The sequence below is a fragment of the Artemia sp. Qi Xiang Cuo genome, chromosome 6, assembly GCF_049724085.1.
Source record: "Artemia sp. Qi Xiang Cuo chromosome 6, ASM4972408v1, whole genome shotgun sequence".
NCBI classification, from domain to species: domain Eukaryota; kingdom Metazoa; phylum Arthropoda; class Branchiopoda; order Anostraca; family Artemiidae; genus Artemia; species Artemia sp. Qi Xiang Cuo.
The window spans coordinates 14,262,264-14,288,595 of record NC_142799.1 but is presented as its reverse complement, the minus strand read 5'-3'; the positions used below and the strand labels follow the sequence as shown (position 1 = coordinate 14,288,595).

At 34.7% G+C, this 26,332-nt stretch overlaps 1 protein-coding gene across 1 annotated transcript in view; it reads right to left on the bottom strand.

Annotated features, from left to right (window-relative positions):
* LOC148950894 (uncharacterized) overlaps positions 1-26,052 on the bottom strand; it is a 110,357-nt gene extending 84,305 nt beyond the window's left edge. Inside the window, exons 1-2 of the mRNA XM_089090502.1 lie at positions 26,035-26,052; positions 17,813-17,956 (exon numbers count right to left, since the gene is read on the bottom strand). Coding sequence (XP_088946628.1) covers positions 17,813-17,903 — 91 coding nt within the window. The 5' untranslated portion in view covers positions 17,904-17,956; positions 26,035-26,052. The remainder of the gene's footprint in view (positions 1-17,812; positions 17,957-26,034) is intronic.
* Between the last annotated feature and the right edge of the window lie 280 nt (positions 26,053-26,332).

Below are 26,332 nucleotides of genomic sequence, written 5' to 3'. Positions count from 1 at the left end.
AAAGTGTTCATGTCAATTCATTAGTTTTTTTCATGATTAGTCAAGAAAAATATAGTTTTACTAAAAACAAATTTGAACATCGCCCTCTTCTCCCGTTGCAAAAACCCAGAGCCTTTCGCGTCATTGGAGCTTCACTGAAAATGAATTACTCGTATATTACAAATTTATTATTTTCCAGTTCTTACAGCATTGAAAATGAAAATAAAATTACACTGAAAAAAAAAATCTTGAACTGATGGATCTTTCAACGATTAATATCATTATATATCTAATATTCAATTTGATTTTGTTTATACTTTCCAAGACTGTTCAAAACTCATATAGTTTCTCCATTTTTTTAACTGTGCCATTTTTTCTAACTAATCGTATTGGTTTGTTATAAAAACATTCTATGGCTTCTAGGCACTTCTATTTGAGCGGAAAACTGCAGCTCAAACTTTGTGGAACATGCATTTTCTTGCAGGAAACACCAAAATATAATAAAATGTCAAGTTTCGGAGTGTTCCACCACTCGCAAGTAAGTGCCATTGGTATTTTTGAATCCGCATGGTCAATTTAGGGGGTGGAGGGTAGGCTACTTCTCGTAGCAGCTCCATTCCGTCGTGGTATGATTCACAATTTCAACACCTGGCGTCCGGACTATCATATAATCTACCAAGCATACAACTACCCCAAATCAGTATCAATAAATAAATAAAACCCAAAACGAACAAATACTAAAATAAATATTAGAGTCAAACTCAAAACGAACATAAATTAATATGAGTAGGGTTCAAAACCCCTATGCTTTCTAAAAGCCAGAATATAATTTGTACTTTACTGAAAAAAAAATTCAAATGAGTTTACTGAAAAAAAATGTGCATTGTCAATTTAATATACATATGCTGATATTTATTCCCCAAAATCATAAATAATAAAATAATTGTTTTCAGTAAAGCGCCAATGACGCAGTAGATTTTAGGCTTCTGCAGTGAGGTGATACCCAAACTCTTGTTTGTAGTTACTTTTATTCAATTCAAACTTGATTTGCATATTTAATTTAAGTTTCACTCGTTTTAAGATTTATTTATTCATTTACATTAATATATATTGTATGTTTGTTCGCATTGATTGTTTATTTAATTTCTGTTCGTTTTAAGTTTCATTTATACTTTAATAGCAAACTATTTTTTTTCGTTTTAAGCTTGATTTTCATATTCAATCTAATCATTACTCACTTTAAGATCTATTTATTCATTTATATTATTACTTGTTGTATGTTTTTTGCTATGATTGTTTATATATTTTCTATTCGTCTTGAGTTTCATTTATTCTTTAATAGTAATTTCTGGACGTTTTGAGTTTGAATTTTAACAGGTATTTGTATCTCCTGAGCTTAAGTTTAAAATGGCCTTTACTTTACTTTGAAAAACTTATTTTTCGGAAAGTTTTTTTTAATTAATCACGAAACACATCCAATCAAAATTTTGAGATAGCCATTTTGTTCAGCGGAGTTGATTTCCAGATAGAAATTATGTTTTTGAGGACAGTCCCCCTTAGGGCAAGCCCTTAGGGCAAGGGTCTTAACTTATGCCCTGGGGGTATATAAGGTTTTTTATAGAAGGCGTTGTCGCAAAAACTTTAAAAAAGGCTCAATCGATTGGAAATTCAAAGGGCTAGTACTTTTAAATAGTCGAAAGTTATTAGAGGACAACTAACCCGCCTCTCACGCCCACCTTTTCCCCAAACACATCTAATCAAAACTTTGAGATAGCCATTTTATTCAACTTAGTTTTAAGTGCTGGAAATTAGGATGACAACCCCCCACAGCTCTAAGGGCAAGGGTTGTAAATTATGCCCAGGGGGCATATAAGGTTTTTATATAACAGGTTGTCGTCGAAACTTTGAAAAGAACTCATTCGATTGGAAATTGAAATGGCTAGTGCCCTTTTTAGTAGTCGAAAGTGACTTGAAGGCAACTAACACCCCTTCTAAGCCCACCATATCTCCAAACACATCCAATCAAGATTTTAAGATAGCCATTTTGTTTCACGCAGTTTATAGTTTAGGAAATTATACCTTTTAGCAGGACAGTCCCCCCACAGTCTTCAAGGCAAAGATTATAAGTTATGCCCTGGGGTTATATAAGGTTTTTATTGAAATCTTTGTCGTAGAAACTTGAAAAAGGGTTCATTCGAATTGGAAATTCAAAGGGCTAGTGCCCTTTTTAATAGTCGAAAGTGATTTGAAGGCAACTAACCCCCCTCTCACGCCCATCTTTTTTCCCAACACATCCAATCAATATCTTAGATAGCCATTTTATTCAACGTAGTTGAAAGTTTTATTGGATGTGTTTGGGGGAACGATGGGCACGGGGGTGGGGGCAAAATCAAAATAGCGTAAGTTTATCCAAGCTATCAAAGAAAGTAAACAGATTTTTGGCGAATGGTATGAGGTTTTCCATTTTAGGTACACTAGAGGAGGTATGAAACTAAATTAACAGTACTATTTGTGTCCAGATTTTTAAAAGGGTGTATGTTGTTAAAAATCGCTGAAAATTTTTCTCCAGCATACAAATAGAACGCCAAACTATAAAGTCTTAAAAAACGAAAAGATTTAAAGTGTTATTTTCTTTTTCCCTGAAAAAACTATGCCAATATAAAACAAACAGAAATTAATTAAAAAAAACTTTTTCCACAAAATAAGTTTGTCAAAGAAAAGTAGAGCTTCATTAAATAAAAAATGAGCAAAAATAAAATCAAATAATCTACCAAGCTTGAAACTACCGCAAATCAGCATCGATAAATAAATGAAACCCAAAACGAATAGAAATTACAATAAATAACCGAATCAAACTCAAAACGAGCAGAAATTAACATAAGTTGGGCGCAACATCCCTATGCCTTCCCAAGGCCAGAACAAAATTTGCACTTTACTGAAAATATACAAATGAATGTGCATTGTCAGTTTAATATACATATACTGATATTTAGTAATCAAAATGTTAATATTATTTGATTTATTAAAGTTATAAAAGAAAACTTCTTTGAGTTTTCTCAAAGAAGTGAAGAGAGGTTCAAGTTCTCTTTTGAATTTTTCCATAAAAGAAAAAAAGTTGCATTTCGATTCTGATTTTTTTTTTTCAAAGATGTATTCCAGTGTTTAGATTCACTAAAAAAGAAAACAAAGCTAGCCTTCAATTCTGAGTTTCCTCTGGAGCTGATATCATACCTAAAAATTTCGGAAACAAAGACGAAATAATGCAATAAATTATTTTTATTGAAATAATTACATGATAAATAACATCATAAAAAAATGAACACCTTAAATCTACTTATAAAATGCTTCTTGTTTTATCTCCAGATGTGATGTATTTCCATTTTGGGAGCATAAAAAACTTTTAACAACCTCGTCATACATTTCACTGTCAATAAAACCAATTTCATGGACTTCATCTGTTGGTAAACCCATGACGGTAGCAGCAGTAACGTTTGCTGATGTTTTTTTTTCATCGATTCATCTATATGTTCCTTGGTGATATTGTCTTTCAAAGCTCTTTTTATTTTACTTGCGGTTTTTTTATATTTTCTCGTAACAGGGCACATATTTCATTTCGGTGTCATATATGACTTTTAACCTGGTTTCAGCCACAATCGCATCATACATCTAATTATTGGTATTATTATCATCATTGACAGTATCTGGTGGTAAACTGTCGATGATATCATCAATATTCATCAATGCTTTTCTTTTCTTAGAATTGCCATTAATTTCCATGTTATTATTATTTACCAATGCCCTTTTTATTTTAGCGGCCATTTCACTGTCTATTGCAACATTATTTTTACACAAGTAACAATTCTAACACAGACACATGATATGTTTTATGACATTGGTGCAGCAGTATACCTGTCTTTCTTTTACCTTCCGCTGAATGCTAATACCGTCATGCACAATTTTTACTGGGATGTTACCACCAAGTTCAATATACGTTTCGTTTTTGGTATTATTTAGTTTATTTACTATTTGATCAATGGTAGTAATAATGTTCACTTGTGTTTCATTTTCCATCAATTTATCTTTATATTCATTAGTGATATTGTCTCCCAATGCCTTTTTTATTTTACCAGCAATTTCATTGTCTATTATCACATTACTTTTACACAAGTAACAGTTCTGGGACGTAGACAAGATATGGTTTATGATATTAGTGCAGGAGTATGCATGTCTTGTATTTCCCTTTACTTTCATTTGAATGCTAATGCCGGAAAGATGACGATAAGATCTATCAACGGGAAACATGTTACCAGAACCATTAGCTAGAAGTTGCCCCTCTTCATCAACTATTATTTTTATATTGGCATTCTCTTTGAGCACAAACTTCTCTGGAAATGATAATTTGGTATATCCACTATTTGCTTGATAGAAATTTTTGGGTACTCCAAAGGAATTTAGCTCCTCGCTGTCGTGACAATGTACACATACATTCCCAATAAGATCTCCACTACTAATTGTTTAATAGTTCAAATATATGTCTGTGTTAGCATTCAACCCAACGATGATGTGTAAAAACTTTATCATGTGTACAAACTTTCCTCGAATAATTCATTTCCCCTTTTTTTAAAAATGATGCACGTTTTCGTTCTTCCAATGTGTGAAAATTACTGATTTAATACATACAATAAATTTGATAGTGTCGATAACCTGCCGTAGAGTACCAGTGGGATAGCCGCGTAGAGTCTATGAGCCACCATAGAGTACCATTGATACAGCCGCATTAATAAAAAAAAATAATAAAAAAAAAGTTGAATAGTTTTCCAAATAAAAAAAATCAAATATTATTAATAAAACAGGATGTATTTTAAATGTAGATGTTCTTATTTCTGAAAACTAAAACCCAACTTTATTAAAAAATCAAATATTATTAATAAAATTAGACGTAATCCGTATTATCATAAGAGTAAGGAATCTTGAACAAATAATACTCAAACATAAATGACACAAAATTTGGATAACAGTGAAAAAACAAACATAAAAAAATATGACAGCTCGACTAATAGAAACGTAAACATATTATCATAGAGTAAAAAATCTTGAATAAATAAATTATTTAAATAAAAATGACACAAAATTTGGATAACAGTGAAAAAACATACAAGGAAATATTATAGTTCGACTAATAGAAATGTAATCCGCATTATCATAGAGTGTGAAATCTTGAATAAATATATTATTTAAATAAAAATGACACAACGTTTGGATAACAGTGAAAAAAAGACGATGTCTGAGTAAACACAGAGACATATTGAGACAAATAGACACACACAGAGCCACACAAAGAAACATAGAGAAAGACAAAGACACACAGAGACAAACGGAAACACCCAGAGACACAGTGAGACAAACAGAGACAGACAGAGACTGGCCAAAACACACAGAGAAACAAAGAGACACATAGAGAGACAGAGACACACAGAGAATCAAAAATACACACAGAGACAAACCGAGACACACACCGTCTCACGAAGACAAACGGTGACACAGAGAGACACACAAAGACACACAGAGACACACGGAGACACACAGAGACAGAAAGAGACACGGAGAGACAAGCAGAGACACAAAGAGATACACAAAGACACACAGAGGCACAGCCGAGACACCATACAGACAGACAAAGACATACATAGACACAGAGACATAGAGACAAACAGAGACACATAGACAAAAAAGAGACATACAGAGACACACAGATAAACAAAGAGCTACACAGATTCACACCGAGACACACAGAGATACACAGACACGCATAGAGACACACAAACAGACACAACGACAGGCAAAGACACACAGAGACCGACAGAGACACACGGAGACACACAGAGACACAAAGAAAAACGCAGAGACCGAGAGAGACACACAGATGCTCACAGAGACCCACAAAAACACACAGAGACATAGAAAGACGCACAGAGGCACACAGAGATACATAGAGACACACAGAGACAGAAAGAGACAGAGAGACGCACAGAGACACAAAGAGATACATAAAGACAGACAGAGACAAACAGAGACACACACTGACCCACAATAGAGACACATATGCACAGACAGAGACATACATAGACACACGGAGACATAAAGACAAACTTCGACACACAGAGACATACAGAGACACACGGAGACACACAAAGACACAGAGAGACACACAGATACTGACAGAGAAACACAATGACACATATTTCCATTCTCTTGAAAAATTCAGAATCATACCTTAGCATTTTTTCACTTCCATAGAAAAATTCAGAAGAAAAGGTTTTTTTCCTCTTTTTTAAAATTCAGAACAGAAATGGAAATTTTATGCTGGTTGGTGAATCACGAACCCAAATATATCTTTTTCTCTTCTTTGAATAAATTCAGGATCGAAGTGTAACATTTTTCTCTTCTCAGCAGAAATTCAGAAGAGAACTTCAACTCTTCTTCTCTTCTTTGAGAAAATTCAGAACTTAGGTGGAACTTATCCATCTTTGAGGGAGCTCGGAACTGATGTGTAACTTTTTTTCTTCTCCGGAATATTCAGAATTGAATATTAACATTTTTTCTCTTCACTGGAAAAAATTCAGAATCAAACCTTAGCATTTTTTCACTTCTGTGGAAATACCCAGAAGAGAAGTTGAACATTTTTCTTCTTTTAAAATTCAGATCAGAGGTGGAACTTAAAAACGACAAAAAAAAATCATCTTTTGCAGGGGGTTTGGGGGGGGGGGAGAGTTGGGGGGACTTGGGTCCTCGAGTGGGGACATGGAACTGAATCATCAGAAGAAATTGTTTGTCCAGTATGCATTTCAAATCATAATGGTATGTATATTCTCAGGATGATACCGTAATTAATGGCCCGAAACAGGTCACTGTTAACACCTACCAAAAATCCAATTGATAAATCGAATGTGCAAATAACTTGTTACGATATTGTGACGATTAACATCCATTGGCCCATGTCCCGGAAACAATACGTTGAATGTATTTCTAAAATCATAATATGTTCAATGGCTTGTTGGCTCAGTCAAGTAACGTGTGGTTCTTTTACCATGGGAAATAACGGGTCTCACGTTCGATTCCTACATCAAACACAAATTTCCAAATAATTAAACATCAAATAAAACACAAACCATTTAAAAAGACATTAAACCATTCCTACAATAACATCCGTACTTCAACGCCCATGATCATGCTAAAATGAAGAATCATGCCTAACATTATCCATATCAACCTAAAAAACTATTAAAATAAAAATCCATGTATCCATACAATAAAACATCCATACAAAAAAAAAACATAAAATAAAACACCAACCATATAACAATAAGTATGATTAGTCATCAAGTAACACACTTAATCAACCATATACCAAAAAACAAAACCATACCTACAATAACAACCAGACATCCATACAAAAATACATAAAATAAAACACAAACCATTTAACAAGACATTAAACCATCCCTACATTCAAACAATAAAGCATCAAATAAAACTCCACATATAACAAATCAAATAAAACTCCACAATAAAGCATTATATAAAACTCCAATATAATGAATAATAAAAAAAACTTATATCCATATACATAAAACATCCCTACAAACAAAAAACATTAAATAAAACATCAGTCATACAAAAAGACATACAATCAACCATGTGTCTAGGAATGATATCCCGCTTGTATGGATTAACAATAAAACATCAAATAAAACATCAATATAATGAACAATAAAATCCTTACATCCATAAACATAAAACATCCATACAAAACAAAAACATTAAATAAAACACCAGTCATACAAAAAGACATATAATCAACCATATTTCTTGGAATGATAGCCCGCTTGTATCGATTACCTATGGGCCCTCTTCCTTACATTGACACAGTAATGTCCTTTGGGCCCGCTTCCTTTAATCGACACAGTAATGTCCTATGGGCCCGCTTCCTTTCATTGATATAAAACTAATGCTGTCTCCCAAAGTTTCAAGATACTTCTCTTCTATATATTGGGACTGGTAAAAACATTCTAGGGGAAACATATTCGATCTAAAGTTAGTCTTTGCTAACGTATAGACTATGATAGGCAGTGGTTACAGAAAAGACATTTAAATGTAGCAATAGGTAGTTATATCTGCTTAAGAACACAAATGATTTTGATTTGTCCAGACCAGAGGGCAAAGTCCTTAAACAGATAAAGGAGGGCCTATGCATAGGGGCCAGGATTAAAAAGGAAAATAAATATACAAATGACAGTTACGAACATGAAAGCTACGAACATTTCGTCTGGCAGGAAGTATTTTCTTATCGATGTCCACAAAATTCTGGCAATAGTTTTAACTGTCTTTTTCCTCTCTAAGTGACACATTCTGAAAATTTGAGCTTCAAAATAAACATTTCCTCTCGACAGCTTTGGATTGAACTTCACTTTGTATGCCTTATTTGGGCTTATATCACCATGTTCTAATTTTTTAATCATATAATAATACTGAAATAAATTCTATGGATTTTGCTGATAAATCTAAGCAAAATGAAGACTACATGGATAAGAACGGTTATTTTCACTTAATCTAGAATAAACGCTAGTAAACAATTTACATACAATCAGTCAGTCAGTCTTGATCTAGAGCTTTTGGTATAAAGAACTCTTTTTTGGATAGAACCCTGTTTTACATTGTGAGTGATTTCCCAGTGGACTCTTATTTGGAGTTTTATTTATAATCGGCTTATCTTTTGTTTGGTTATTTTGAGCTCTGTGATTTCCCCTGGGAACAATTATTTTAACTCATTGTTGCCGATTGGAGGTTGCCAATAGACGATTTTTTTTTCGCCGAATCTTGTATATAAAAGAAAAATTAGCCAAATTACTAGAATTCAGTCAACTTAAACCAAATTTCAACCCGTTCTTAAGGTGCTTTCTTAAGGACTTTTTTAGCACTGATTCGTTAATGGAAGCAAAGAAAATGTTGTGGAATTTTGCAAACTGCACGAATCGCCCAAGTGACCGACAGAAAGCTGCAGATAACTGTCTGGACATGCTAAAAATTTTTGAAAAGTGATGAAAAGCAGATACCCCTACCCCGTTTCGTGCTGTACGAGCCTGACGAAGTACCAGTTATCGCAGGGGAATCAAGTGCTACACTTACTCGTAAAGTTAACGAACTATGTGTCAAATTCGATAATTACGTTCTGCCGAAGCGCAACCCGCTGCCTTCTTTGTCTCAAGCCCCCACACAATCATCCAAAACCTCTTTTGCCGTTATATTAAAGAATCCACCTAAATCGCTGAATGACCCCAAGGACCGCAAAATTTTTATTGATAACTTGCATGGTGACTCGAAGTCGGCGATAACTGAGCTTATACCGGGAAAAGATACTTGGCACCTCGTCGTAAGTGATGAAAATGAAGCTACTGCTGTAGCTGATGCTATTAAATCTAAGGACCAATTACTAAGCCTACAGCAAGAAGTTCTAGCATATTATGTAATTTCCCATTTTGTTCTTGAAAGTGTTTCTGACAGCCAGTTGCAAAGTTTGATAACTAACTGTACCGAAGTCTCCCGTATCGGCAAAACTAGGTCCTACAACCTTCGGTTCTCTCGCCAAGAAGACTCATTAGCAGCCATTTCCTCGTCGGTGATAATCGAGTACGAGCGAATCCGCATTGATAAGTTTCTCCCTCTCCCTCCTCGCTGCTACAACTGCCAAGCTTACGGACATATTGCCCAGCACTGTAAAGCTCTAACTCGCTGTTCGCGTTGTGCGCAAACAGGACATTCAAACAAGCTGGAAACCCCCTGTCAAAATAAAATGAAGTGTGCTGTGCAACCAGGCTGGACATCCTTGTTTCAGCTACAAATGTCCTGTCGCACAGAAACTTATGAATCCCCTAAAATGAGCACTGATCTACGTGTTACATCATGGAATATTAATGGAGGCGTTTCAGTGAAATTACCCATAGTCCAAACTCTATGTGACACAAATTAGGTTCTCTACCTGCAAGAGCGCCTTCTCACTGCCAACAGTCTATGTTTATTGAGTAGGACTGCTTCTGCTGTCGCAATAATTCGTGTCGCTAGACACTCCGGGGCTGGTCGGCCGAGTGGAGGTTCTGCTATTCTTGCTAGAAACGTCCTCATTCCCGAACACTTTGGCGACAGTGACTATTTTACAGCAGTCAAAATTCAGAATTATGTGGTGATCTCAGTGTATTTACCCACCGATTACCGTCATGCTACGTCAGACAGACAATCTGATCAAGCATGCCGCCAAGTCAGTTCCCTGTGTCTGATTGTGAAGTGCAAAACCTAGCAGTAATCCTTGCAGGTGATATGAACTGTAACCTTTTTGACGACAGCAGCAGTCGTGCAAATATTCTGAATAGTATGTGCCCTCAGCTCTTGATGGTCAAGAATACTCAATGTTTCACATATATCCATAACTCTGGCAGGACCTCTTCTCTGAACTTCTTCATGTGTTCCCCGAACTGAAAACCAGACTCAGGATCCTCACTTATCTCCATTTTCCATGTCTCCGACCATATGCCTATCAGTAATATATTCCCTGTTCAACTTATTGCACCAAGTGGTCCAAGTCCAGACAATGATAGTAAATAGCATGAAACCACTGACTGGGCTTGTGCAGATATGTTTATGTTCCGGGCTGTTAGTGATTCTATTTTGAAAAAGATCAAAGCGCTATTTCATCCACTTTCCCAAAAAAAAACTATTAACCGTTGCAGAGAAGCAAAATATTGGTGAATATATACTGTGTAGAGATCGTTCACGCTCTACGCTCTGCCAAGTGTGCTAGTGTACCCATAAAAAGAGTACGTCTTTGGACTGAGAAGCATGGTTGGTCAGGTAACTCTGACCTCATTGATTCTGTGCTAAATCGAAATTCTGGTTTCATGTCTGGAGGGAGTGTGGTATGCCACGGCAAGGTTTGATAAATGAAATTCGTCTGAAAACAAAGCGACATTTTACGAAAGTACTTAGGCAACGCCAGGCTAAATAAGTAGCTGAAGTATCAAATAAAGCCACAGATGAACCTAATTTCGTAGGGAAACTGTTCAAAAGAGATAGTTTCAAAGCCTATTATGCTTTCAAGATTGCCAGTGACCAGAAATGTGGCTTATGTAAAAGTTAATTTTCTGAACCTGATCTCTAATCGTCAAACAAGTACGAAAGGGGGCTTGATGGCTGCTTACGCCAACCAATTGATGCGATCAGTTTTATTGTTACTCGATCTGCGGTTACTGAGTGCATTTCTAAGCTACAAAAGAAAACTTCTCGTGGTGTTGATGGTCTCTGTGCACAGCATCTAAGATGTGGGTAACCTCTCCTGATTGAGCATCTGACCTTACTCTTTCAGATGATATTCTGTTGTGGTATAGTTCCTGATTTGTTTAGTACTGGATTGTTAACCCCGGTATAAAAAGGGGAAGCCCAAGGACCAATGTTCCTCTTTTAGACCAATTACGGTGTCACCGGTTTTATGCAAAGTTTTTGAGTTACTAATTATTGACGAAATATCTGTTAAGTGTTATACACCGGATAACCGATGCAGCTTCAAGAAAGGTGTAGCCCGTGACCATGCTTACCATTTGATTGCTAATTTACTTCTACATGCTCATGAAAATAATGAGGTAGTATATTTTGCCGGGTTAGACGTATCTAGAGCTTTCGACACCGGTATACATCCACATATCTTCTTGACTGCTTATAAGCGTGGAGTCAATATTTCTGTCATCAAATCGATACGTGATATGCATAAAAAGCTAAATGCCAAAGTTAAGGTTACCATCTCACCTGTTACGGAGGAACTCACTCCTTCAATTCCAGTAAAAAAGGGCATTAGACAGGGCGCGGTTACTTCTCCCCCCCCCCTGTTTAATAATACTATCATTGTGCCACAACAGAAAGTTCTAACCACATGTATATTTAATGGTATTGATGTTTCGCTAGTTAACTATGCTGATGACATCCTTGATATTAGTAGAACAGTCTTTGGAATTGAGGAAAATTTTGGAATTCTCGATAGGGAGTATAAACGTATAGGTCTTCGATCTAATGAGAGTAAGACTGAGTTCCTGGTGTTCAATCACCGTTCAGATTGCCCGACAAAGGTTCAGTTAGGTGAACATGTTATTAATGCACAAGATACACTGACGTATCTTGGTGTACCGATTGGGTCAAATCTTCACGCCACGTGTCAACTTTTGAAAGATTTTTTTGCATGAAAAGCTAGGAATGCGTATGGTTTACTAGTTGCGTTAAAGCTTAAATTTAACCACCGTATCTTAGCTAGCGTTTATAATGGATTTGCTGTTCTGCGTCTACTTGCCCTGGCACAATTTTGGTTTCTCTTTACTGCTTCATATATTAAGGATATACGGAAGTGTTTCTACATGTATGTGAAATATTTGCTAAGGCTGCCTCCCTAGACTAATAACAGCTCATTATCATGGCGGTATGGAGTTGCAAGTCCAGTGTCTGCGGTACAGAAAAGAAATGAGAGATATGGGAGGCAGATTATTGGTGAAAGCACCTCTGAAAATGTCCGTCTTTGATAATAGGTTTGTTCTTACATATAATTGCCCCTATTTGTAATTTTTTTTTTCTTGTCTGTTTTTCTCTGTTTTGATTCTGTTTGTATTTGTCAGAAATAATTTGTTTTTTTTTTCATTTTCTTTCTTTATACTCCATCAGTGTTGTATTTTACATTTATGATGGGCAATAAATTTATACATACATACATACAATATTTTCTTTAACAGCTAGTTTTTCAATAATTGCTTAAACATATTTATCAGGAAATGCAATAATAAATTAAGATAATTTTTTTAGCCTTCTGGAAGAATCTAGAGCTCAGGTCATTTTCTATAATATTTTTCATTACTACTACTACTACTACTAACAACTCACCGCAGCACCAAGCCGCCTGAGGCCAACACAGCTACGCACGCTCCTCCTCCATCCCAATCTATTTAAAGCCTCCCTTTTTACACCCTCCCACGAAGTTTCCATTTCCTCTAAATCGTTCTTTATAACGTCCTCCCACCCCAGACGAGGACGACCTGCTTTCTGTTTAGCCCTAGATGTTTGGCCGAAAAGAAAAATCTTGGGCAATCTGTCATCCTTCCTCCGCACAACGTGCCCTAGCCACCTCAACCTTTCTTTCATTATAGCCCTAGAGAGTGGTATTGAACCACATTTTTCGTTTGAAATACGGTCAGTCAGACGGGTACCCAGAACAATCCTTAAGTAATTTATCTGGAAAAGATCTAGCAAATCTTCATCCGCTTTTCGGAGCGCCCATGCTTCAGAGCCATATTTAACCACTGTCATCACTGTAGCTTTTAATATTCTAATCTTGGTTTGCAGACTTATTTAAATTTTTATTCAGCATAATCTGCGAATAAAAAAGATATACATTGTTTTTAACGAACAAATAAATATTCAAATGGGGATAAGTACATTTATTAGATAGTGAAAACAGATACAAAAGTCTGGATTTTTCTACCACACATACAGCAGTTGTCATCAGCAGAAACAATAAAGTATTAAAATTAAAACTAACATATTTTAGAGAAAAAAGTAATACCTTCCGGTTCATTCAATCTAATAACTTCCGGAAGTTATTATTTTGCTCTGTATAAATATGTAAGTTTTAAGTTTAGTACTTTAGAGTTTCTGCTGTTGACGACTACTTTATACGTGGTCGAAATATGCAAAACTTTACGTCTGTTTTCAACTTATAATAAATGTGATGATCCAAAAGTGTAATTTTATTTGCTCATAAGATTTCGGATGTGTTGTCTTTGAAAAAAAAATACCTAATTGAAGGTATTACGTCAAAAATACGTTACTTTTTAAATGAAAAAGATATTCAATGATAGCTCATACCAATGAAAGGAATAATACTACCACCTTTCATTAGGTCTGAGACAAAGCGCGTCAAGATACCACTGTTAACATCATTTTACCTGAATAACAAAAGTTAAAAATATACAAAAATGCCTTATCTAATAGAATAAAAACTAGCTGGTGTTGAGGAGAGCTTATACACAAGAGACTTTCTATTATAATATTAATTAAAAAACTTTTTCACAAAATTAGTTTTTCAAAGAAAAGTAAAGAACTTCATTAAACAAAAAATGAGCAAAAATAAAATCAAATAATCTACCAAGCATGAAACTGCCACAAATCAGCATCAATAAATAAATGAAACCCAAAACGAACAGGAATTACAATAAATAACCTAGTCAAGCCCAAAACAAACAGAAATTAACATAAGTTGGGCTCAAAACCCATATGCCTTCCCAAGGCAATAACATAATTTGCACTTTACTGAAAAAAACATAAATGTTTTTACTTTTATAACTTTAATGAATCAAATAATATTAACATTTTGATTACTAAATATCAGTATATGTATATTAAATTGACAATGCACATTCATTTGTATTTTTTTCAAAAAGGTGGGCGAGAGAGCGGGGTTAGTTGCCCTCAAATCCCTTTCAAGACTATTATAAAGGGCACTAGGCATTTTAATTTCCAATCAAATGAGCCCTTCTTCAAGTTTCTACGAAAAAGATTTCGTTAAAAACTTATATGCCCCCAGGGCATAACTTATAACCCTTGCCCTGAACACTGTGGGAAAGTGTTCTAATCAAAGGTATAGTTTCCTGAACTTTAAACTACGTGGAAAAAATAGGTACATCAAAATTTTGATTGGATGTTTTTGGGGAAATGGTGGGCGTGGAAAGGGTTTTAGTTGCCTTCCAATCACTTTCGACTATTAAAAAGGGCAATAGCCATTTCAATTTCCAATCGAACGATCCCTTTTTGAAGTTTATATGACAATGCGTTCTATAGAAACCTTATATGCTCCTAGGGCATAACTTGCAACCCTTACTTTGAGGGCTGTGGGGGGTTGTCATCCTCGAAGAACTAATTTCCAGAACTTTCAACTACGTTGAAGAAAATGGCTATCTTAAAATTTTGATTGGATGTGTTTGGGGCAAAGGTGGGCGTGAGAGGGGGATTTGTTGCCCTCCAATCGCTTTCGACTATTAAAAAGGACACTAGCCCTTTGAATTTCCAGTCGAATGAGCCTTTTTTGAAGTTTCTACAACAACGCTTTCTATAAATACCTTATATGCCCCCAGGGCATAACTTACAACCCTTGCCCTAGGGGCTGTGGGGGATTGTCCTTTGCAAAATATAATTTCAATCTGGTAATCAACAATGCTGAACAAAATGGCTAACTAAAAATTTTGATTAGATGTTTTTGGGGAAAATGTGGGCGTCTGAGGGGGGTTACTTGCCTCAAATCACTTTTGACTATTAAAAAGGGCACTAGACTTTTGAATTTCCAATGGAATGAGCCCTTTTTCAAGTTTCTAGGACAAAGATTTCAATAAAAACTTATATGCCCCATGGACATAAATTATAACCCTTGCCCTGAAGACTGTGGGGGGACTGTCCTGCTCAAAGGTATAATTTCCTCAACTTTCAACTGCAAGGAAGAAAAAGGCTATCTCAAAATTTTGATTGGATGAGTTTGGGGAAATGGTGGGCATGGAAAGGGTGTTAATTGTCTTCCAATCACTTTCAACTATTAAAAAGGGCACTAGCCATTTCAATTTCCAATCGAATGAGCCCTTTTTTGAAGTTTCTACGACAATGCGTTCTATGAAAACCTTATATGCCCCAAGGGCATAACTTACAACCCTTGCCCTGAGGGCTGTGGAGGAGTGTCCCTCCTCAAAAACATAATTTCTATCTGGAAATCAACTATGCTGAACAAAATGCCTATCTAGAAATTTTGATTGGATGTGTTTCGGGAAATGGTGGACGTGGAAGAGGTGTTAATTACCTTCCAATCACTTTCGACTATTAAAGAGGGCAAAAGCCACTCCAATTGAATGAGTCTTTTTCAAAGTTTCTACGAGAACTTCTTCAATACGAAGTGCCCTGGTGTAAAGGAAAGAAAATAATAAACAATACTAAAGTGCCAACATAGTTCTTGTTTACCCCCAGGGCATAACTTAAAACCCTTGCCCTGAGGGTTGTGGGGGAGTGATCTACTCAAAAACATATTTTCTATCTGGAAATCAACTAGGCTACGCTGAACAAAATGGCTATCTCAAAATTTTTATTGGAGGTGTATGGGGGAATGATGGGCGTAGGGGGGGGGGGCTAGTTGCCCTTCAATCACTTTCGACTATTAAAAAGGGCCCTAGCCAGTCCAATTTCCAATCGAATGAGCCCTTTTCGAAGTTTCTACAACAAATCTTTCAATATGAAGTGCCCTGGTCTAAGACCAAGAAAAAAATTAAATGAATAATACATTGTCCCAACATTGTTTGTTACTTAGGCAAAGCTATTGTGCTGACTATGATTTCTGTTAAAAATCATGCCTCCTTCCTTTATAGTAAATTAAATAAAAAAAACATGTTTTTCAACTGAAGGTTAGCAACATTAAAACTTAAAATGAACAGAAATTATTCTGTATATGAAAGTGGCTGTCCCCTCCTCAACGCCTCACTCTTTACACTAAAGTTAGACTCTTTCTCACGTCTCTATTTTTTAAAACAATAAAAAACTTTACTGTAAAGAGCGAGGCATTGAGGAGGTGACAGCCCCTTTCATATACAGAATAATTTCTGTTCATTTTCAGTTTTAATGGTGCTCCTTACTTTAAATTAAAAAAGCTTGTTTTTTTTATTTAATTTCTGATTGTTTTTTAAATAATGTTGAACAAGTTGAAAAACTTGTTTTTTTTTTATTTGATTTCTGATCTTTTCTTTTAAATAATGCTGGGAAATCCAGCGCCCCATTCATAGCAATGTCACTTCCCTCATGAAACTTACTCCATGGAAAGATCCTCCCACATAACCCCAAAAAGTCCACCCTGAAAACGTCTGTATACTTTCCAATAACCAATACTATATGTAAACATTGTGTAAAGTTGATAACTTTCAGCTTCCCCCCCCCCAGGGACTTTGGGAGATTAAGTCATCCTAAAAGACATATTTATTATATTTTCGACCATGCTGAACAAAATGGCTATCTCAAAATTTTGATCAGGTGACTTTGGGAAAAAAATGAGTGTGGAAGGGGGCCTAGTTTCCCTCCATTTTTATGGTCACTTAAAAAGGGCACTAGAACTTTTAATTTCCGTTTGAATGAGCCCTCTCCCGATATTCTAGGACCACTGGGTCGAACCAATCACCCCTGGGAAAAAAAAGAATAAACACGCATCCGTAATCTTTCCTATTTCCAAAAGTGCAAAATTCTACGTTGATGCAGATATGATCTTCAAACGACTACATCGGGTTTCTCTTGTACGCTGTATCTAGCGATATGATTTTTATTTAGATTGCATAACTTTTATAGGTTATTTCTCCTTTTTTCAAAAATGAGGTATATTTTCTTAGGCGCGTAAATTTTGAGGGGTAAGACTGAACTTGATGAAATTAATATATTTGAAATCAGCATTTAAATCTGATTCTTTTGATGTATCTATTGGTATCAAAATTTTGTTATTTAGAGTTTTGATTACTATTGAGCTGGGTTGCTTCTTACTTACAGTTTGTTACCACAAACTGTTTGAGGAGCCAACGTTTACCAGAGTTGAGGTGCAAGATATACTGACATTACAAGCTGAGGTCCCCTTAACAATATCCATATCAGTGTGTAAAGTAATGTTCAATGGCTCATCAGCTTGGATGGAAATGGATTCTGAAAGAGATTTCTTTTATAATATTTCTCTTAAAAAGCATACCTTCTTCCTTACTAAATGATCCAACTTGTACCAGAGTTGAGGTGCAAGATATACTGACATTACAAGCTGAGGCCCCCTTAACAATATCCATATCAATATGTAAAGTCACATTCAATGGCTTATCAGCTCGAATGGCAATGGATTCTGAAAGAGAAAGGGAGTGAATGGACAACAAAAATAATCCAGAATTTCTGGATGTTCTTTACTGGGATCCCAAAACGGGTGGAAAATAGGAAAACAAAACAGAGGAAACTGCTCCTCATCAAATTATTAATAGAAATGAAATTATTAGAGAACTTGCAAAAATACTTAGTATTTCACAGGGTATAGCTATTTCACACTAATATTGATCAGTTGAAGAACTTGTAAATTCTTAATGCTTGCAAGTGCAAATTAAAGCAAGGTAAATTTGAAAAGTAGAGCAGAAATATAATACTCCTTTTACTCTTGAAATCCCTCATTAGCGGAATTGGATCTGAAATTACATTCATGGAGAGATGTTCTACCAGACAAAATGCTCAAAATAACTCCCCAGAATACAAATATACCCAATCTTTATTTTTTTCCTTTTTCTGCAGACACGCCCTTTTTTGCCATTGGCGCAAGGAATTTTGAATGCGCCACCAGATATTTTTTTTCACCACTCGTTTCTGCCCTAGATTCCATATTCAAATCTTCTTCAGCTTGTTGAAGCCTGGTAACTATTTTCTAGCAATATTTCTTTATTGTGGGTCCTTAACTATATTCTGATGGCAGTAAATAGTAAATAGAAGTTTTCTAAAATTTCATCCCTGAATTTTCTACAAGAATACAAGTAAACAAATGCTATTTACTTAAAATGGGTATCTCAAAACAAATCTTTTACACTTAACACAACAGATTTGGAAAGTCCACTTATATAATATATTTTACTTTCATTGCTCAATTTTATCTCACATGTCCTCAGATTTAAAAATACATATGCTGCTGCAGCTTCTTTTTTTTTACATTTACACAGTCTACTGTTAACAAAATCAAACTTGTTAATATTGAGTTCAAACGGGATTCATTTATGAAATGATAATGATTGATTAATGTGCTCATTTGTTCACACACATGCATGCATTGCATGTCATGATGAGTGACATGGTGTTTTAGCCAACATTATGCCAACAGTAAGTGGAACAAAGCAAGGATAGAGAAAAAAGCTACTCCTTTGCTCAGCATATCTGTGAATAAATAGGGGATAGGGGGAATATACTCTATCCTCCTTTAATCTGAAAACTTTGTTGATAAGAAAGATAATCTAACTGTGTTATTCAAATCTTTGTACTAAATGATTTGATCCTTTATTTAAATTCTTATTAATGTTTGGTAGTGGATATATCCTTCTGTGTCAACAAATCCATATAAATATATTTAGACACCACAGAAAAAATTGCTATAGCCTACTGTGAATATGCTGTCTGTTGTGAATTCCCTTAAAAAAGTTAAGTCACTTCTAAAATAAAAAATTATTTGTAAATATAAGTTTCACATGTTGGAAATGTAAATAAAGTGTTAATTTAAAATATATAGCCTATTGCCTATGCTATAAACAAAACTATGCAGATTGTTGTTGATTGTAATATTTTTGTACTTATTTACAATGACAACTTAGGTCATATTGTACAATTTCATCAATTTAAGAAAAAACAAATAGCCTTAAATAGCCCATACTAAACCCAATCATGAGAAATGGGAGTACAATGCAAGTAAGCATAATATATCAGCAGCTTCATAGGAGAAAATGAGTTAATAAACTTAAAAAAATTACCATTAGATTCCTTATTTCATGTTCTTTTCATGCATCACTTTAGTGTTTCTGATAGTGCACCTCATCTTCCCTTAATGGTCCTGGATATATCCCTAAGATAGCCTATATAATACACTGCCAAAGAAATTAACATAGTCTTTATTTTCTCAATGATCCTAAATCTTTCTCATTGGAAAGGATGCTCTGAAACAGATATCCACTCTTTGACTATTGGAAAAAATTAGTTTATAAGCTTATATCTAATGGTACTATCCAATCTCCTTATAATTAAAAACATTTTAGTCATCTAGCTGTAAAGTGTGGCCTGTCTTTATAGGAAAAATCTAAATTTGCCAACTAGTTGACAATAAATGTTGCCCAGCAAAACTTTCATTTTCCAACTAGTTGACTCATAACTTATCCCCAGCAAAACTTAATTTTTCCAACTAGTTGACTAATAACTTCTCCCCAGCAAAACTTAATTTTGCCAACTAGCTGAAACAAACATTGCCCCAGAAAACAATTTATTTTCCAACTAGTTGACTAATAATAGTTAGAATTTATTCCGAATAGCATAAAATATGTTAATACTATAGGGTTTTTCAAATTTAATTATCACTATTGTTACTATTGTGTTACAACTTCCATCTCTCTCCCTCTTAATGGGAGATATATTTTGAGTTATATATTGGTCTTTGAAGCCAGGGATTTTTTGTTTTATTTCCCAGGATAATTAGTCTTATACCTGGTCCTAAAAGTGAGATTGAATTTTGCAAAGCTTGGAGGGTTATTCCTCCTGCCTGTTTAAGGAAAATGGATACATATTTGAAGTTTTTTTCATTTCTATCTTACATTTAATGGACATAAATTGTGTATGTTCCTTCATTTATCTGTCTTTGTTTCTTTTCTGGATGAATATTTTTGTCTAATTTTTAGAATTTGCAATTAATTTTTCCAACTAGTTGACTAATAACTTCTCCCCAGCAAAACTTAATTTTTCCAACTAGTTGACTAATAACTTCTCTGCAGCAACACTTAAATTTGCCAACTAGTTGACAATAAATGTTGCCCAGCAAAACTTTTCTTTTCCAACTAGTTGACTAATAACTTCTCCCCAGAATTACTTAATTTTTCCAACTAGCTAGAAAGAAAAATTGTTCATAAAAACAATCCATTTTCAAACTTGGTGGCTATTAGCCTCACCTTTGAAGAAATTTATTTTTCCCAACTAGTTTAATAGTAAATTCATTCCAGCAAAACTTAATTTTGCCAACTAGCTGGAAACAAATATTGCCCCAGAATACAATTTATTTTCCACTAGTTGACCAGAAACTTTTCCCCAACAATACTTTCTTTATTCAACTAGCTAGAAACAAACTTACCCTATAAACACTTTAGTTAGCCATCTATTTGGCAAGTAACTTTTCCTTGGAATAATTTCTTAGCTAACAACATGACATAAAGAGAAAACAAAAAACATACTATTCCTGGTCCAACAAAAATTGGCAGTATGTGCTTCTAACAAATGCGCTACAGTTAAGGTAGATAAAACAAACTGAATTCAGGAGTAAATAGTCTTGAAGCCACAGAACTAAAAGTCTGCTTCTTCTATAAGTGTGCTTTCCAATCTTAGGCAAAACTCTGCAAGATAGTCTTACCCCAGGTTCACAGAGATGCAATTTCATGTAAAAATGCACATTTTTGTGCAACCTGCCAAGTTCCATTCATTGTCTGATGCATATATATATATATATATATATATATATATACAAATGTAAAATAAAATAGGATGAATGTATAATAATTTAGAAACAAACTTGGGCTATATATTTGCACATTCGGGGGGGGGGGGGAATCATACCATATATTAAATATGTAACTAAACCAAACCTAGGTACCTTTTCCCCCCTTAAACCCCAAAAATCAATCATGTAAATATTGACACTCATTGAGAAACCACGGCTTTGCAGTCATTTATCTATAGCAATCTCTTGCAAATAGCCTATTTGACAGGTTTTGTGACTGGTTTCCTTATACAATAGCAAATTTGTTCCCTTGGCCAAGGCAGTACCCAGGGGGGGGGGGGTCGGGGTTTGACCCCCCCATCAAAAAAAACATATTTGTCTGAATTGTAATTTAGGTGGTGCCCTAATAATACGTAAGTCCCCATTTTTTTTTTTTTAGTTTTTTTTTTGTTTAACGCACCTCCCCCCAGAAAATATCAGTCATCCCAGCCGTTATGGACGTTTCCCCACAAATAATCCGCCCCCGAGTACAAATTTGTTCCCGCAGAAAATTTTCCATTACTTGGTCATTAAAATCAAGTTCCCTGCCATTAAAATGATATTTTTTGTCATTAAAATGACAACAACAATTCTGTTGAGCCGAAATATATAGCCCAAATTTGTTTAAATTATTGCATATTCATCCTATTTTATTTTATTTCATTAGCATGAACCAAACTTGATTTCTTTAGCAGTGCCCACATAATGCACCATTACCAATGTTTCTACAAGTTGACCAGACTATGCCCCTCTCCATAGAATCCTCAAAATATTTAGTAATACTTTCAAAGATGGCCATTTGTTGTTGTAGAAAATTTGGAAAGTGGGTTATGCAAATCCTTTGAAACAAGAAGGGATTTCTTAATTGCTTTTGACAGCTGTTTTCATTTGAGAAGTCGCATATTGATTCCTTTTTTTTCTTTATTTTTGCCGTTTAGTAAATTGATGTGAGACTTGTCATGCATTGAAGTGACATGTTTGACCAATATTGATGGTGTATGTGCACTTAATTTTGATTGAATTCTGATAATAAAAATGAATTTAAGCTAAATTAAGACATCAGGACAAAGGATTACGGAGTATTCTTTTCTATAAGGGGCTATACTTCAGTCATGTATATACAAGATTGAAAGCAAAGAAATAATAAAAGGCGCCTTTTCTTGGTAGAAAGCTCAATATTTGTCTTGAAGAATGCCAAAGCAAAAAACACAGCAAAACAAGCATATTTGGGTGTAGCTGCTGACAAGGAGGGGGATTAACAAATTTTTTATTGTTTAATGAAAATAAGAGTTGTGAGAAAGTCAAACTTTAGCGTAAAGAACGAGGCGTTGAGGAGGGGACAGCCCCTTTCATATACAGAATAATTTCTGTTTAAGTTTTAACATTGTTCCTTACTTTCAGTTAAAAAAAACTTGTTTTTTTTTAATTTTTGAATTGATGCAGGTTTTGATTTTGGGTCACTGTACATGAATAATTAAAACAAAATTTGCATATTGATTTTACTTTTATTTGGTTAAATGGCTTTCTTGAAACTTATTTAATTTTATTTATGAACATTTTTATTAGTAATAAAGATACATAACTTACAAATTAACTTACTTAACGAACTTCTACATTCATATATTTTTAATATGTATATCAGGGGACTCGCCTACTAGTCAATACCTTGCTCTTTAAACTAAAGTTTGAATTTTGTTCCAGTTCTTTAAAAATGAACCCCTTAATCACAAAGGCCATTATTTAGAATAAATAGCTCTTATGAAAGTACTAAAAAAATCTTTGGCTGAATGAGTGAGGTACTCACTAGGGGTGAACCCCCCCCCACTCTGGATCCACCACTGTCATGGTTGCAGAGGTAGGTGTAACCTAGTAAAGAACAAACAACAGCCCACAGTAACCAAAACTTAAAAAAAATTTAAAAAAAATTACTATTGAGAAAAAGTTGCCACCATGGGACATTGATTGAGGAATGGTAACTATTATTTTGGTTTGTTTTAAAAGTAAAATTTTAAAGAAGTTTATTGTGATTTCTAAAACAAAGCCTAAAACATCAAAAATAGTGTCAGATCAATATGAAAAGTGTACCATTGGAATCTCGCATAGTTGAAAACATTGTACAGGGGAATACCAGTTCCCCTCATTCAGTGGTAGATCCAGCGGGGAGGGGGCGAAGGGGCACATGCCCCCCTAGTGTAGCCTAAAGTAGTGTAATTTACTTAATTAACTCAAGTTTGCATTAATTAAACTTACTCCTGATGCAAGTTTATTGGATCTACCTATTGTGCACCCCCTAAATTTTTTTATTGGATCCACCTATTTTGCCCCCCCCCCCAAAACAAAATCCTTGATCCGCACCTGTCCTCATTGAATAACAAGGAAAATCACTTTTCTCAATAATTCCAATCTGAATATTTATCTTAAACTTACATTTAAACTTACCTCCGATTTACATCAGAAACAAAATTTGCCCCCCCCCCCCTTATGTAGAAATATATACCCTGAATTGGTATATATAGGGGGGGGGAGCTGAAATTCATTTCAGATAGAAATGATTATTATATTTGTAATCAGCATAAAAAAGGCATCAAATGGTGTATTCACTTTATTCCTAACTCAATAATATGATTTGGTAAATATTTACCCATTTTTGTTGGAAATGAATTTTAGCCCCCATCTCTATATATACCAATTCATGGTATTTATTTGCACATTAGGGGGTGGGGGGAGGTAAAGTTGAAACTTATCTCTTACTTTTATCAGAAACAAAATTATCTCCACCCCCTAATGCTCAAATATATAACCTTATTTGGCATGTATAGGGTGGGGGCTAAAATTCATTTCCAAGAAAAATGATTATTATATTCTTAAAAACCATAAAAAAAGAGCATAATTTGCTTAATTAACCCAAGTTTGTGTTAATTAAACTTACTCCTGATGCAAATTTATCAGATCAACCTATTTTGTGCCCCATAATTTTTTTTATTGGATCCACCTATTTTGCCCCCCCCCCACTCCCCCCAAAAAAATCCTTGATCTGCACATGCCCACATTGAATAACAAGGATATTCACTTTTCTCAATAATTCCAATCTGAATTATTATCTTCTCTGAAAATCAAATTTAAATAACAAATTTGTTATATTAATAAACCTTTTAAAATATAATGTTTTGTTTGCCAAATGATGAATTAGCAAGTTCTGCCTATAGGCCTAGCAACAGTTGGACGAAAACCCGTTTCATGACGGTTGACAAAAGCTGATAACAGGAAATCAATGAACAGAACAAAGCAATATTGCGTAACAACTAAATACATGAGCGATTCCTATATGTCCGACTATAAAAAGATTTAACACTTCTTAGTAAATTTAAAAATAGGAAGCGCTGTACAAGCAAAACTATTTGAATTAATAACCTACTTGTTCACAAATCCACAAGCAATAGCTGCGTTTTTTTTCAAAGTTCCGTGTTTCATGGTTCATGTTCAAAGTTTCATGTTCTAGCCCAAAAACGCAGTTTTTGTCGCTTTCGTGTTCTCTGTCCATGTTCCTGGTTGAACGTCTAAAAACGCATTTTAGGAAAAGTGGCAAAATATTCAAAACTGTGGAAACATGCGCAAAAATTCTGAGCTTTTTACTTGCCGGTTTTCTTGTACACATATGTTTCACATTGGCCTCTATTCAAAAACGCATATTCAGCAGGATCTATGTCCATTTTCTTCCCTTCCATCTTATCCTTTCTTTTGTCATCTACAGATAACTTTTTTCTATCTGGATAGGGACCAATCGACCACGCAACATGCACAAAGAGCAAGTTCCAAGTTTGAGGAAACAGACAGTTGAACAGGCAACATGATGTTTTGTGTTTTGCAAAAAAACGAAGTTTTGTTAAAACATGCTGTTACGTGTTTTGTCGAAAACGCAAAAATGGCAAAATACGATTAAACCACGGAACCAACCACGCAAAAAAACACCACTAATTTAATGGTACAAAAACTAAGTTTCTAGGCGGTATAATACAGTAAATAGAGTAGTTTAAATATTAAAAAGTTTTTAAAGTGATTAATGCATTGCAGGTGGCTGGAATTAGAGACTTTTGGCTGGGAATAGGATGATGATTCATTTCTATCAAAGATTCTCTCTGTGAATAGGCAGGTGGCCAACTACTGGGTGTCTTACCCTATTATTAGTCAACTAGTTGGAAAATGGATTGTTTTCTGGGGCAATGTTTCTTTCCAGCTAGTTGGCAAAATTAATTTTTGCTGGGGAGAAGTTAATAGTCAACTAGTTGGAAAAGGAATGTTTTGCTGGGTCAACATTTATTGTCAACTAATTGGCAAATTTAAGTGTTGCTGGGGAGAAGTCATTAGTCAACTAGTTGGAAAAATTAATTTTTGCTGGGGAGAAGTTATTAGTCAACTAGCCTAGTTGGCAAATTTAGATTTTTCCTATACAGATATGCCAAATTTTCGAACTAGATGACTAAAATGTTTTTAATTATAAGGTGATTGGGTAGTACCATTCTATATAAGCTTATAAACTAATTTTTTCCAATAGCCTAGTCAAAGGGTGGGTCCCCTCTGAAACTAGATCAAACTGATTATTTAAATGTACCAAAGTAGATGAGACCCTTATATAAATTTATTCTTGCTTGAACCTCATAAAAAACCTTTTAAATCTTGAGTTAAGTTGCAAAACTAATCTCCTAAATACCATTTTAAAATTGTTAACCCTGCCAAAGCAGTCTCTTCTTCTTCTATTTTACAGCAGGGTTGCCAGCAGACCACAAAAAATTTCGTAACGTCCAACTCTTAAAAATGTAACTTTTTCGTAACTTTCATAGGATAGTCTCTTTTCAAGGCAAGGTTGCCTGTATAATTTGAAAAATATATTTTGTACGTAATCTCATTAAAAATCCTCCCTCCAACTTTTAAAAGGTGTCTAAAAAGTGTACAATAATAACAATT